This window comes from Mastigoproctus giganteus, chromosome 4 (genome assembly GCF_048544385.1).
Source record: "Mastigoproctus giganteus isolate SK-2022 chromosome 4, ASM4854438v1, whole genome shotgun sequence".
Lineage (NCBI taxonomy): Eukaryota > Metazoa > Arthropoda > Arachnida > Uropygi > Thelyphonidae > Mastigoproctus > Mastigoproctus giganteus.
The window spans coordinates 104,863,708-104,880,350 of record NC_143578.1 but is presented as its reverse complement, the minus strand read 5'-3'; the positions used below and the strand labels follow the sequence as shown (position 1 = coordinate 104,880,350).

At 35.3% G+C, this 16,643-nt stretch overlaps 1 protein-coding gene and 1 pseudogene across 1 annotated transcript in view; one reads left to right on the top strand and one right to left on the bottom strand.

Annotated features, from left to right (window-relative positions):
- Positions 1-9,063, top strand: part of LOC150086962 (uncharacterized) — a 270,054-nt gene extending 260,991 nt beyond the window's left edge. Inside the window, exon 13 of the mRNA XM_090372337.1 lies at positions 8,835-9,063. Within this exon, the coding sequence (XP_090228463.1) occupies positions 8,835-9,063 (229 nt within the window). The remainder of the gene's footprint in view (positions 1-8,834) is intronic.
- A 3,921-nt stretch (positions 9,064-12,984) lies between these two features.
- LOC150086961 (general transcription factor II-I repeat domain-containing protein 2B-like) lies at positions 12,985-13,734 on the bottom strand (annotated as a pseudogene).
- Between the last annotated feature and the right edge of the window lie 2,909 nt (positions 13,735-16,643).

Below are 16,643 nucleotides of genomic sequence, written 5' to 3'. Positions count from 1 at the left end.
CATCGATGCCCAAAACGCCTGTTCAAATGGTCACGAACACACCTTCCATAATGTGCAGGTGCCCTGTTATGTTGAAACCAAATGTTGCGTCTCACATTTGAACACCGTCAAGTAGCCCTGGTAGAACTTGTTCAAGAAAGATCCTATATTTAGCGGAGTTCATGCAGGATGGTAACAGGTATGGGCCTTCTAAGCAGTCACCGACCATACCTGCCCACACACACGAGCATTATGCTGATTGAATAAGCCTTCCCGAGTGAAATAAGCCTCATCCGTGACCAGAGAATAGGCTGGAAAATTCAATCTTGAACACTTTCTTGGAGAAACCACTGTGCAAAAGCCACATGTGGAGGATGATCTTGGGGGAAGCAGTAACTGAACCCTTTGGAGATGAAAGGGGTGTAAGGAATCGTCGTGCCAGACACGCTGTACACTGCAATGAGACACTCCTAAGGCAGAGGCAATGGCACATGTGCTGGTAGTAGGATTATTCTGGACGGCATTCAACACACTTTCTTCCGTGGCGGGAGTTTGCGTCGAACGTGGTCTGTCCGCATTACTCCTGTTACCTCTAAATGACCCATAATTGCACAAATTTTGATGCACACACACACACACACACACACACACACACACACACACACACACACACACACACACACACACGAACAAACGGTGGTCTGGTACATGTCTGTCTGGGAAGTGTTTTCCATAAATTCATTGAGCCGCTCGTCCATCACCCTCTGCTAATCCATACACTAGGTGCATGTCTGCCAGCTCACAGTTCGTATATTGATGCATGCTCTTCGTGCGGCGACTGCTTCTTGAATGAATAAACCAGAAATTTTCCCTTTTGCGAACTGGTGAACAGCGCCGTGTACCGACTTATGGTGACGTTTCCAGTTATGGGTTCCTATGCGATTCACATTCCTTTAGATGTTACCTACCCCCCCTAAACGTTTGTACCAATATTTTTGAGACACCCTGTATACAGTGGATTGCGGTTATTTGGGCCACCAGTTAATCGGGGCAGCCGTTTATTTGGAACAAATCTTAAAGAACAGAACCCAATCGAGAAAATAGCAGTTTACTTTGCTTAATTGGGACAACATGCCGTTTAATCAGGACAGGAGATCGCAGCACTCGAGGTTACCCTAAGATTGTCTCTGACCATACCATGTGGTTTGGTCAGATTTCTGGAGGTCACAACCATAAAACAATTAGCAAGCCCCTTTTTAATAGGTTTTGCTGTTAGTGCTTCAATCATATAAAAAAATTAATTTTCAGAATCTGCTCTTCATTCCTATTTTTTAAGCTTCGTAACTTGCTACTCCGTTCTCACTTGCGTGTATTGTGTTACTTGCGATTTGTGTATGTCATGTTCTTTGTTATTGATTGCTTATCTTTTTTACTGTTTTGAATTTTAACCCCTACCAACAAATGTCAGTGAATAGAAATGTCAACTAGTTAGTATGTACATATTACAGTACGTATTAATTAAGCTATGCACATAAGCGTAAATTTATTTTTATTTTACTAACCTGCGAAAAATATTCTTCGAATTTTCACGTATCATTTTAATTTTTTAATTGGTAACGTAAAAAGTGTAAATTTGTGCTTAATACAGTATATCGTTACTTTTATAGCCTGCTGATAGTATTTCTCCTATTTTCGCTAATTAGAATCGCTGTTTAATAGAATTAATCTTTAATTCACAAATATGATCACATTGACTGGCATTTACTACATATCGTATAGTGAGCGGTACTTTACTATGGTGAGTCCATCGTAACGTGATTTGATTGTACAGAAAATCAATTCAATCGTAAAGCTGTATTTTTAACAATTTAAGTGAAACTTCGCATAATTGGGGCAGCCACTTGATCAGGCCAAAATGCACTAGTCCTGATGTGTCCCAAATAACCGGAATTGACTGTATATATATATAATTACTACTGTAAGAGTGTAATTTGTACCATATAGGTGCTCAAAGTGAGTCTATAGACCCAAAAAAGAGCAGATGTTTGATAAAACTGTAGCATAAAAGTACAAAGTGGGCCATTAGGCAAAAAGAACCTATAAGGACTAAGATAGCTTGTGCTTGTTTACTTCGTTATGAACTAAAATAAAATAATGATTATGAGGCTAATTATTGATAATAGGATACCTTGAATGGCACTTTTCGATGGCTAGCATCATTCAAATATATACCAATCAATAATTAGCAAGGCTATCTGTTTCTGTTTGTTATCTGCCTGTTTAACTAGGTCCAAATTATAAACTGTATGTCAATCTATACTTAAATTTAACTGCAAACAGCTAGCCCGACAGTTAGCTTTGAAACAAATAATACTGAAAATGAGCGCCAGCTATAAATATCACTTGAGTTGTGGTGTGTTTTTTTTTTTTTTTTTTTATTATATACATGTCCAAAAGAAAGCTTATGCTGAAATAGGGGAAAATGAGGTGAGAATAGGTAAAATAAAACACCTCAAATTCTTGGACTATTGTTATTAGTGGGAACCTGCAGAGTTTATTGCTAAGCCCTTTATTGTTTTCAATATTTATTAATATTATTTTGAAGACATATCAAGTTTAATGTCCAAGTTTGCAGATGATGCAAAATTTGGCAGGGTGTTAAGGACAAAGTTCAAGATATGATGCTGCAATAATTTGAAAGTGTTTGCAATTCTGCTTGTGTTTGCAAGGTTGAATTTGAAAGTGTCTGCAATTCTGCCCAGACACGATAGGAGGGAGTATATAATCGGAGCCTTGTCGATCAATTCGGCCCTGGAAACATTGTGCAAGGTTCAAGGGGTGGAATTTTTTTCAGCCTGGTCTGTACTTGTTAACAGAAGGGACTGCTTCTACAGAGATGGGATACACTTAAATAGAAAGGGTGCAAGAATATTTGCTGATGCTATTGAGGCAGTGTTAGGTGGGTCAGAAAACTGCTAGCTTGGGGGGATACAAGGACTAATAGATTAACAGTAGCCACTGGCAGAGGTGAAAGTGATTCTTGCACTGCTTCTATGGGAATGAGCAGAAGCCTGGAAAACAAGATGGAGGATATTTCAGAGGCTGCTGGGGGTCATTTCGGTACAAGAAACACATGGGTTGTGTTAGGGTAGCTAAGAAAAAGAACAGGCGCATGTATACTTGCGTGTACACCAATGCTAGGAGTTTGGTAAATAAATTTGATGAATTTGAGGTATTGCTTAAAGCATCAAAGGCGGATATTGTTGGAATATCAGAGACGTGGTATCACACAGATATAAGGAATGCAGAACTGGAATTTGGGGAGTACAACGTCTACAGAAAGGATAGGAAGGGAGGAGGGGTTATGCTATTAGTTAAGAAACACATAAAATCCAAGGAAGTGAAGCCAGTCGACATCGCTGGACATTGTAGTGTCGAGTCAGTTTGGTGTGACATAAGCACTGGGAGATCAAAATTGAGAGTAGGAGTGTGCTATAGGCCTAATGACTCTGATGAGTATAATAAGAAACTGTACAGGGAAATAGAGTGGGCCAGTAAATCAGAGAGTCTTATAATGGGGGATTTTAATTTCTCAGATATTGACTGGAATTTGTGGGGCGGTCACTCACACTAGCAAGGCTTTTGTGGATTTATTGGATGATTGTTTTCTACATCAGCATGTTCGGGAGGCAACTAGAGGGAGTAATACTCATGATTTAATTATCAGTAGTGATTCTTCATGCATTAAGAATCTGCAGGTAAATGAACCACTAGGTGGCAGTGATCACAGTGTGCTGAAATGGGATTTACTCAAAGAGGTAACTACCATCAGGGATAAAGGGAAGGGTTATTGCTTTCGTAAAGGCAATTACGATGGTCTGAAACAGTATTTAAATTCTATACAGTGGGACCAACTGATGATGTTACCAACAGCAAATTCAAAATGGGAAGCATTCAAAGAACTTATCTTGGAAGCTACTAGGCTTTACATACCAACTAAGAAATATTGTTCAAAGTTTAGGCCTAAATGGATGTCAGATGAACTAATGAGACATATGACAGAGAAGAAAAATGCTTAGGATACATATAAATTAACACGTGGCACAGAAGCCTAAGATAGATATAAGTTGATCTGTAACCAAGTTACAAAGGAGGTTAGGCAGGCGAAGGCAGATTACGAGAAATCTTTGGCAAAGGATGCAAAAGAAAAACAGCAAAGATTTCTTTACTTATGTAAACTCTAGAAGGAAGGGGATGAATCAGATTGGTCCACTTGATATCGATGGTTCAACTGTGGATGATCCTGCTCAGGTAGCAAACAAATTAAATGAATATTTTGCATCGACATTCACACATGAGGAGTTATTCAGCGAGGGGAATGCCAGATGTGTATTCAACTCTGGCAGTAAGCTAGATAATCTTGTAATAACTGAGAGTAAAGTGGAGGAGAAATTGTTAAAGATAAACACAAGAAAGGCACCTGGGGTGGATGGGATCTATCCAGTTATATTAAAGGAGACAGCAGAGGAAGTAAGCAAACCCTTAGCCATAATTATGAGAGCTTCCTTGGACTCAGGGGAGATGCCCATAGACTGGAGAAGTGCAAATGTGACCCCAATTCACAAAGGAAGATCAAAGGCTGACACAAGTAATTATAGACCTGTGAGTTTAACTTCTGTTCCAGGAAAAGTAATGGAGGCACTGGTTAAGGAAGCACTGCAGGATCATCTGGACAAGACTTCAGTTATAGCTCGGACACAGCATGGTTTTGTTAAGGGGAAGTCTTGCCTGACCAATTTGATTGGATACTATGATGCAGTCACAAAAGAACTGGATGCAGGGAATAACTTTGATATTATATACTTGGATCTTAGAAAGGCTTTTGATACTGTTGCACATGGAAGACTGCTGCACAAATTGGAGCAGTGTGGCATTGGAGGCAAATTCTAATTTCTTCTATGGATAAAAGGGTGGTTGAGGGGAAGAAGACAGAGAGTGGTAATCAACCGACACTGCTCATCATGGACTAATGTTATTAGTGGAGTCCCTCAGGGTTCAGTGTTGGGTCCATTATTGTTTTCTGTATTTATAAATAATATTGATGATGGCATATCAAGCTTAATGTCCAAGTTTGCAGACGATACAAAAGTTGGCAGGGTTGTTAAGAACACTACTGACGCTATGCTGCTGCAACAGGATCTGGAAAGGTTGAGCAGATGGGCTGAGAGGTGGCAAATGAAGTTTGAAATTAACATTGATTAATGTAAAGTACTGCATATGGGGAAACAGCAACCCCAGAGCAACGTATCAACTGTGTGGTACTACACTGACAGTGGTAGAGAATGAAAAGGACCTGGGGGTAATTGTGCAGGCAGATATGAAGTTCTCTGAGCTGTGCAGACAGGCTGCAAGAGTAGCTCATGGTTTCTTATCAGTGATATACAGGAATTTTTCTAGCAGGGATAAGGAGGTAAATATTCCCTTGTATAAGGCAGTGGTCAGGCCACACCTTGAGTACTGTATACAGATCTGGAGATCTCATTTCAAGAAGGTTGTAGAGCTGCTGGAACGAGTACAGAGAAGGGCAACAAGATTAGTGAATGGAACAAAGGGTTGCTCTTACGAAGAAAGGCTCAAGTTTTGCAAATTACAGTGTCTGGAGACTAGGCACCGGGGAGGTGATCTGATAGAGGTGTATAAAGCCCTGAATGGTTTGGACATGCTCAATGCTGATGGGATTCTGCCTCTTGCTCAGAATAATCACCTGAGAGGGCATAAATTCAAATAGAGAAAGACAGATGTAGGATAGATATCCGGAAATTTGACTTTAGCCAGCGGGTAGTTGGTTGGTGGAACAGACTTCCATCCCTTGTTGTGGAAGTTGATAGCCTAAATAAATTTAAGGCTTAGCTGGACAGGTATTTCGAACGAACGGAGGGGTGAAGTGGAAGTTTTTTTTTTTTTTTCTGGCTGATGCTGCATAAGCTTGCTTTCTTGCATCATATGCCTCAACTAATGCTAATAAGACTTAGAAAAATTAGCCCAATGGACTAAGAAGTGGCAGTTTAGGTTTAGCACTGAAAAGTGCAAGGTAATTCATATGGGAAAGAATAATTCCTGAGTGACATATGAATTGGGTGTATACTGCACCCAAGGATGTAGAGAAAGAAAAAGACATGGTAATTGTGCAATCTGAGATGAAATTTTATGAGTAGTATAGACAGGCTGATAGGACAGCTTATGGGGTTCTGTCAGTGATATGCAAGAATTTTGCTAGCAGAGACAAGGAGGTGGTTGTTACCTTGTACAAGGTGATAGTGAGGCTGCATCTTGATGCATATAATTCTGTAAACGTTTGAGGAATCATGTGGAACACTTGGAATAAATGCACAGAATAGACTTCATTTTGCAAATTGCAGCATCTGTTAAGTAGGCACATTAAACAGGACCTGAATGAAGTGTTTAAGGCCTTAAATAGATTTGAACAAATGAAATGCAAATGGCATCTTAACCCTTGCTCAGATGATACAGATAAGGTATATAAATTGTAAAAGGGTGGTTGTAGGATGGATGTGTGAGAATTTGCATTCAGCCAGAGAGTAATTGGATGTTAGAATGGCGTTGTACAGGTTAGTAGTATGAATGAATTTAAAAGGTGTTTTTTTTTTTTTTTTTTTTCTGTCTGATGATATGTAAGCTTGCATTGTTTGCCTCCTACTAATACCAATTAATGCTATATACTCTTAATATAATATTATTTCAAATACGAATAGTGAAAATTTGCCATTATCCCTCCCTCTCTCCCTCCCTGAGGTCAGCCCTTACATATTCCACTTGCTGATTACAAATTTTATTTAAATATGTTTATTAGATTTGAATCAAGAAACATGATCACTTTTGTCTATTAATTTGATGGCACTTTCATTTTATTTTATTTTTATTCACATAATATAGAATGAATCTCATTTTGTTTTATATTTTGCTTTACACATTGTAATGCATGAGAAATAAAAATATAAACATTTTGTTTTTATTTCTAGGACATTGTATTAAATTGTATGTTAAATTATGAAGATATCATAAAACAGTGCACATTGGCGAATATAGTATACAGTGAGATACTGACACATACAATAAAAATTTAAAGTAAAAACAAAAATTACACTGCCTGTTAGCTTCTCAGTGATCATCTATACCTCATTCAAGAAAATTTCTCACTTTGAACTGAAATTGCAAGTATACAAAATCTGTTTTTTGAATAGCTTTACTTTGTTACCACAAATTTAATTTGTTTTTGTCTTTACAAAAGGAGCTGATATTTGAATACAGCTCCACTTCATCAGTACTGGATGCTTTTTGTATTTGACTATATGATTTTTTTATTTGACAAAAAAATATGTAGCACAGTAGAATCAACTTCCTTTCTGTTCAAGTTGTATTTGTTCGTATATTTTAAATCTTAGGATGATATAGAATTGGCAAAAAGAAGTGTAGTGGCCACTGCTTTGCCCAATGATCCAAGTCATTAAATTATTGATGACTTGAGTCAGTCATTCTGCTAGATGACCAAGGGAAAAATAAAGTAAATTGATATGCTGTAATACAGTGCCCTACCATTAATATCCAGACATCTGCCTTTATTTACATAAAAACTAATAATGTGTGCTTGTCTTAAAACTCACAGCCTTTATGATAGTCTCTGTGGAACACACTCCCAGTTTTTTTGTTTTTTTTTTTTATTCTTCTTGTAAATGTCTTCCAATATTTTCTGCCATTTGGTTTTCAAAGCTGCAATGAGTTCTGCTTTTTTTGGGTGTTTCTCCTCAAGTGCCCAATGATCCAATTCATCCCAGAGTCTCTCTGTAGGATCAGAGCTCTGGGTTGGGCAATCCAACATTTTGACACCCCTGTCCTCAAACCTGCCATAATACAAGCAGTATGACTTGGAGCAGTGTCTTTCTGTGATACAGGTATGGATTTTTCCCTGACATGTTGCTACAGTATAGGTAACATTCTGTTGTCCAGGACCTCTAGATAGATCTTAGCATTCATTTTGTCAAGAATAACCAAAGCTTATAGCCAAGCTCCGAAAAACAGCCCCAGACTATCATGCTGCCTCCACCTACCTTCATTGTTGGGATGATACTGTCAGATTGGTAGATTGTGTACTGTAAGTTGTCACACCAAAGCACTGCCTTTAATTAGTCTATAGTCCAAGAGAGAGAGTTAACACTAAAAACAAATTTTACACCAAGCTAGATGGCATCTGGCATTAGTGACTTGTGGATGGCTGCACGACCATGGTAACCCATGTCATGTGTCCTCCACACTCTTTTGGTGCTGATGTGTTCCAGTCATCTCACTGAGGCATTCTGTGTGTGCATATGCGTGCATGTGTACTACAGTGCCAACCTGCTTCTGTGTGGATGATTCCCTGCAGGGCTCTTCTAACATGTTCCATTATCTTTAGAGGTTTTCTTGATCATTTCATCATGGTTTGATGTGATCAGCTTCCATTTGCTGATCACATCACTGATTGCCAACCTAGGGACTGATTGTTTGTGTGTCCTGTTATTCCATGCTGGAAATCCCATCATTCACGGCCTCTTGCATTAGCAGTAATACTGCTGTCTCCTTGAAGGCCTACAGGTGTATTTATAGTTTGTCTGACACATGGTGCTTGTGTAGGACATGACCAACTATCAAAAGGGGTGTCTGGATATCAATGGCAGGGCGATGTATTTGGTATATGGCTGTGTCAGAGTATAAACAGGGCATTTTTTAAAATTTTTAGTTCATTTTCAGTTTAGATAAATCAGATTGGCATTCAAATATTAATATCTTTTTTATTTCAGTGGTGGTGGACAGTTGCAATCAAGACTTTGCAAAGCTGCAATGTTTCAAAGTTTTAAAGAAGTGTGCCACCATTTCCATAAAGAGGGCCTTCTTCATAAATCATATGGACAAGCAAAAGCCACAGCAAAAGATTTCCAAATAGCAAAGAGTGTACTATTTGATAGATTCCAACAACTTGGCAGGGGAACATGGATTAGAAAACCTCCAGAAGAGGAGGAATTTATGTGAAGGAGTTTTGAAACTTCCTTCTTTTTTTTTTCTTTTTTTTATTTATTTATTTCATTTGTTATTATTTGGCAAAGTGAAAATGTTTTATAGAAGTTTTAGATTTGTAGCTTTTCTATTTTAAGTTTTAGCTTTTCATTCTATCATCGAGTATTTCAAAATGTAAAAAGTCATATTCATAAATCATTATTTACAACATCTTTCTTAAGTATTGTAAGCCATAGGGACATTGAAAAGTTTGTGAATGCCTTCGTCATTTCAGGATTATGTCCATTTACTCTAAACTTTTATTTAGCTAGTTAATAAACCATTTAACATTTTATAAATATAAAGAAAACATAGGCATCTGTTTCATTGGCCTTTACTAAGTAGTCTTATGTAGTAAAATTTGGTGGTTTTTTTTTTTTATATTTAGTCTGTTCAGTAAACATATTAGCTAAAATGCATTTAATCTCTTCAAATAATTAAGGTCCAGTTGGCTATAGCACTTTTCGCTAACATTCTCATTGCTTGCCTTGGTAATTTATCCAAAGCAATCGTGAAAAAGTCTAATTTAAACTAGTCTTTTGACCACCTTATTCTTCCTGTATTTGTCACGGTTTTTATATATATCAAATTAATCCAAAAATTAAATAGAGAAATAAAAATTACTGAAATATATATTAAAATAAATTAGAAAAATAATAGAAAAAGTTGACATCAGTGGCAGCATAAAAGCACAATCCACTACATGTTGTGTATAATAAGCTAAATTAAAATAGGATATTGCCAGTAGTATGGGAAACTAGTAAAGTGAAAATGAACTAAACCAAATAAAATAACAGTAACAGGAAAATATAAGGGGGTGGGGGGTTAAAGAAGAAATGGGTAGTGTTGAAGCAACGTTCCTAAAATAATTTAGAAATTAAGCCAGTTAAAAGAAATTTAGCGGCACCCCCCTCGATGGCACCCGTTTCCGAATTATGTGAAATCTCACTAAGGTGGAAACGTAAACTAACAACATTACATGACCAAATAAACTGAAAATTAATAAAATAAAATAAAATAGACTGACCATTATGCCCCATCTCGACAGAGGACCACGAGGCCAATAATAGTCAGTGAATCACTGCATTTCGAACACTAAACAAATCCATGCAACGACGGAATGATACTAAGATCAAACTGCCGATGCAATAGATTTGCATAGTGTTGGTTCTTATGCAGCAAAAAATAATAAAACAGAAAGCCTAGTATTTGCATGGCCAAACCACACCACACTGACAAAACAATAGTTAAACTGAAAATGTATAGAAATAAATTAGGCTATAGATGGCAGTATGAACACAGCGTTAGAACATCGTCATGCTACCCCCATTTAAATATGATCAAATTAATCCAAAAATTAAATAGAGAAATAAAAATTACTGAAATATATATTAAAATAAATAAGAAAAATAATAAATTTCTTTTAATTGGTTTAATTTCTAAATTATTTTAGGAACTTTGCTTCAACACTACCCTTTTCTTCTTTCCCCCCCCCCCCATATTTTTCTGTTATTGTTATTTTATTTGGTTTAGTTGATTTTCACTCTACTGGTTTGCCATGCTACTGTTGTATGTAGTGCCCTTATATATATATATATATATATATAAGGAAAACTTTTGATTTAAGAAAAATTGATAGGTGTTGAAATAAAATTTTTATTAGAATGATGCCTACCTTTCAAAGACTTTATTTATATAATCATAGAGCTTGCTCTATGATTATATGCAAATCAGTAGAATATTTTTCATTTCTGTAATTTCAATGATTGTAAAAGAACATGACTGTTTGAAAGTAGCATGTTGAGGTAGGCATATCCAACCTTGTATGAATATTTAGTTGATCTTTAACCTTGCTTACAAAAGGAAATATTCATGATCAAGGAAAGCTTGGATAAATTTGTATTTGCAAAAATGACCAACAAGGCCACGTAGTGCATAGTAATTATTAGCTTAACTAGTTTTCTAATTTTATGGATACAGTTTAGCAAAATAGAGTTGAAAATAGATAATACGAATGATCAAGGTGGCAGGAGAGGATTAAATTTAAAAAAAAAAAAAAATATATATATATATATATATTTGTAGTTGGTGTGCCAGGTAGTGAACATTGGAGTACCAAATGAAATTTATAATGACATCAAGGCATACTAACAAAACTGCATGTGGCCTCTCATAACATGTAGGTCTATTAAAAAAAAAAAAAAAAAAAAAAAGCGGAAACATACCAGAGAAAAAATTGTAGGTTGTATTTGAAAAGACAAACAGCATTCAAATACTAAAATACTCAGAGTATGCCCAAATATTGAAAAGATACACAATGGATTTAGAGCCAGTATATTTGGATTTGAAGAACAGTCACTGGTTCTTATTTAGTTTAGTTACATAAATATTTATGCATATATATATAATGCATTTGGAGTGACTAGTTTCTATCCTGAGAGATTCAAATTATGGTAGAGAACCACAGTATATATAAGATATCTAAAAGAGTGGAAAGAGGATGTTTTTTGTTTTGTAATATTTCTTGATACTGATCAAAAGCACCCAAAATTTTAATACAACCTGCAAACCTCAACAATAGATTTGGGATGGTACTTTTGATTTGATGTTTTATAATTGTAATAACTTTCATTGCATAGATTTCTCTAAACTACTCTTGACATCCTTTCGACAGTTGGAGAAGATTTACTTAAATAATCTTATGCATCTGTAATCTGAGGTTATATTAATGACCATACAAAATACTGTTAACTGATAGATACACCAATTTCCACTGCTCTGTCATATGGACTTGTGTGTCTAATGATAAAAAGAGAATATTACATGCCTTGTGGAAGGTTCCCATCATTAAGGTTACTCTACTGAACTGTTCTGACTTTTTCATACAGTCTCAGCAGTTTTTGCATATAAAGCCTGATCAGATATATAGACTTCTTCAAGAAGTTATAATGTTTGTTGTATGTAGTGCCCAAAATAATATTTTTTTAATGATTGATATCTGAGGCGTTGGTATGCAGATGGCTAACAATCGCTTATTTCTGACCAAGTATAGGCAAATTGAAGCCCATGAAGAAAGTTTCTGAAGCCACATCAAATAGTCAATTGGAGACCATAGTGTATATTTAATTATTGGTTTCTCAATAATTCTCTCAACAGGTGTACAAATAGGACTTTTTTCTTTTTTTTTTTTATCAGTGGGAATACTCATAAACAGTCATAATGGAACAACAATATTATTTCTAGAGTAATTAATAAATTGTTGTTTTTAAGGCTTCTTTGATTACCTTCTAGTAGGCTATTCAAAAACAAAGTTATGCCTACAGATGTGTTGTGGTAGTGTTCTCTAGTCAGTTTTTTTGAAAAAAGGAAGAAATAGCTTAATATAGTGCACTTTTAAAGATATCTTTGGAAAATTTCTTTTTAAAATAACTCACCTATATACAAAAAAAGTTTAAAATATTTTTTTTATTATTATTTCCTTTGTTTCTTTTATCTTCATTTATTTCTAAGCTTTATTAATTATAGATTTTATACCGGTATTGTGAAATATTTTGTGAAAATAATCTTTGGAGGGATATTTATATTGATCATGCAGTTCATTAGGAGGAGTTTATAGCTGTTCCTTGCTTGTATTTCCTTACATTCTTAAATCTAGTTTCTTCCATATTGTAACAAAACTTTGCCAATTTTTGTATGTGTTTCAGGCATTACAAGAAGCTTGTCAGTGTCACTGGGAACATCAGTAGACAAGAACCAGGTTTAATTTTGCTTTCTGATGGATACATTTATTTGTGTTTAGTTTTATATGATTAATGTCCTGAGAGTGGTTGTAAGACACTAGCTTTCTGGGGATATCCATTTTCTGTGTGATGTGGAAACTTCTGATGACTTCATTTCCTAATTGAACATTTGCAGTCGGTTTCTTTTTCTTGTTAGCAAATTTGGGACCGCACTAAACCCACGTTCCACTAAATATGATGAAGGAAATGCAGTTAAAAATTTTTGTATTATAGCCCATAATCCAGGATAAACTGTAGGTATCTGCTTTTGCAGCTAGAATTGTTGGTAGCCGTCTTTGAATTTAAATTTCAATTCTTCATTTGTTGTTACATCTATCAGTTCTTGTAATTTTGGAGATTATTCTGTGTTTGTACTTGAAAAAGGATTCAGAACCCAATCAGATATGTTCATTTTTAAAATATCTTCAAATCGTTGATTGAAGTCAGAATGGAGAACATCCAAGTGCTGACAATAGGTAAGTAAGTCTTCATATTTTTCTACTGTTGATAAATTTGGAAACTGGCTGAATTCCCCTTGTCCTAAATTTTGTTTGTACAGAAGAAGTTTTGCCACAAATGCAGAAACAACAGCTTTTGTTTTTATTAAATTCAGCTCATTGCCTTGAAGTTGTAGATTTGCTCCATTAAATTTGTTAAACAAGTCTGTCAAATAAGCTATGTCATTTTTGGAATCAATCAAGTTGGCTCGTAAAGCATCATCTTTGTTTTCTAGAAACTCTAGCACGGAGTTAAAGAGATTATAAAACCGATTCAAACAGGTACCATTTGATAGCCAACAAACTTCTGTATGAAGCAGTAAGCGATTGAATTCTTCGTTTTCAATACAGTTGTCTAAACAATCTGTCATTCATTGAATTGATTCTGATTTTGTTGATTGCTTTAATGGCATTATCTAATGAACTATGTAGGCATTCACTCAGATTTTTGGCAACTAAATATTGACGATGGATGACACAGTGTATAGCAAATGCATTCGGCACCGTCTTTTTTAAATATGCAAGAAACCCCCTATAGTGCCCTATCATTGCTGGAGCACCATCAGTAGCAACTGACAAGATATTACTCAGGGGTATTTCTTTTTCTTTAAAGAACTCTTCCAATACATGAAATATCGATTCTCCTTTAGTATCAGTTTTCAAATTTTTAGCAAATAATAATTCTTCACAAATTTGTTCTTCTTTTATGAATCGCACATATGCTAAAAGTAAGGCTTCATTTCCTGGAAAAGTTGACTCATCAAGCTGTATAGAGAACTGGGGTGTTTTTAAATACTCACATAATGAGTCTTCAACATCTTGATCCATTTCATCAATTCTTCTTTGCACTGTATTATTGCTCAAAGAAATTTTATTGATAATATCAGACGCTGGCATGTGCAGCATAGTGCATATTACCTCACTTACAGCTGGTACAATTAGTTCTTCACCGCCGACCGGGCTAGCCGAGTGGGTAAAGTACCTGCCCGGCAACCCAAAGGTCGCGGGTTCGATCCCCGCCTCGGGCTTGGATCAAAGTACTGCAAAAAAAAACCTTGGGAGGTGCAATATGGCCACAGAAGCCGATGCGCCAACAACTACCAAATCAAAAAAAAAAAAAAAAAAAAGTTCTTCACCAATAGTATGTGGTTTTCCCATTTTAGCAATCAGTAATGAAACATTGTAAGAAGCACACAACCCATCATCATCTTGTTTGGATGCTGTTAAAAAGAGTTTTACCAATGTCGGTTGTTTCGAACGTTTTTCTTTAAGTGCTTGAAAATAAAATAAATCCTTATCTTTTTTATCAGCATGAACTTTTATCAAATGTTCTCGTAGTCTTGAAGGTTTCATAGCTTCATTTGATAAAACTCTTTTGCAAATCAAACACATTGGTAATATATTGTTTGTAGGCGACTGAATAAAGCCATAATTCAAATATTCAATACTATATTGTCTACATTTTTTCTTAGATTCGGCCATAATATTATCTGTAGAAAAAAATTATATAATTAATATTTCTCAAGTCGGAACCAAAATTCTTTGCAATATTTGTGTTATACTTATTAGAATAGTGTCCACGACATCAGTGGTTTTTGCGTAAGACGGCAGAAAACAAACAAACTAAAATACTAATGAAACTAATAAACCGGGTTTTGTTCTTTGCTCAGCATTAGATATATTTATTTGATATTAAATTGTCAAATATCAAACTAAATTTATCAATAAATAATTAATTTTAAAAAAATACATTAATATGCAATTAAGAATTGGTTAATAGTTTTTATTCAATTTTCCATTATTTATATAGTTGTTCCTTATTAACACACGCCTTATTTACCAATTAACACGGATGATTCAATAGATAGAAATAAATATTAATGGTTAACAGTTTTTTTTATGATTTCACTCCTCTGATTTCATTAATAATACAATAAAAATATTTTATTATTAGTAAACACTAGAAGCCATAGAAACGTACAGTAGATATGTAAGAAAATGTATAAAAATACTCACATGTAAATTGCTGTTTTATTGAAACAACAATAATACAATTCGCTTTGTATGTGATCCGTAATCCGTAAATAATGAATATGAATTGAAATTTTTGAATTGAATACTATTACACTTGCACTATTGTTAACTGCTTGTCACACAATTCAAAAACAATCTAAACTAGATTTCATACATGATGCCTATTTATAGTATTGTATTCTCAATAAGTCATTACACGCACATCTTCTTGCTGATGTAAGCTGGACTCACCGACAATGCCCGACACGCTTGCCTACCTGTACTTGCTTGTTAAGACCTGTCGGCGGACTTGACCGCCAATCGATTATAACTTGCATTTTGTGTGTTTATCTGGAAAATGTTACACTATGTTACACAACAGGTGAAACATGTACGAATAGTTTTTCTAAATTTTCTTATCTTCTCTTCCTTCTTTATGCTTTCACCACCCCCTTATTTTTATTAAACGCCCCCCAAATGTATCCGAGCCTACTATCACCCCCTTGATTGTTCCACTGCCCCCTAGAGGGTGGTATCGCCCACTTTGGGAACCAGTGACCTACGGGAATGAAATTTGACATGTTAGTTATTGAATATATAGACAACTTATTAAAAACATCATCTTCCTGCTGATGTTTTGTCTAGGTCAGGGTACGAACTTTCTGATACTCCCCTCGTATGTGAAAGGAAAACAAACCATGTGTGTATCTTGTGAAATATACATTTTGCAAGATACATGGTTTTCTTGGCTCCTCCTCCTTGCCTTACTGCTTATCAAAGTTTAGAACTTGAGTCCAGCAAAGCTATAAAGTTGCTCCATGTGTTGCAGTTTTTGTAGTGGCTTCTTATGAATAAACCTGCTATGATATTGTCACCTGTAACACATGTGCAGAATCTGTTTATTACCTGCTGGTTCATACTTTATAATTGATGCAAAACTTTATATTTTATCTGCTGATAAGGTTTATTCCATGATGCCACACCTTTAAGTCAAGGTTGTTTTTGTTACTTTATGACTGCATGATGCAGTGATGTCTCAAGCGATTTACTATGATCCTTATCTGGTGGAGAGATGTTATCTGAATTTCCTTTCCATAATCATATAAAAACAAAAGAACATAAAAGGTTAAAAATTTGTTTTTGCAATAACACAATTTCAGAATACAAATACAGGTAGCTCTCATTTTGCGCTTATCACCGACCACAACGGCATTTTTATTTTTGCAATTTTTTTATAAATTGAAAGTTTAAAATCATCAGAAAATTT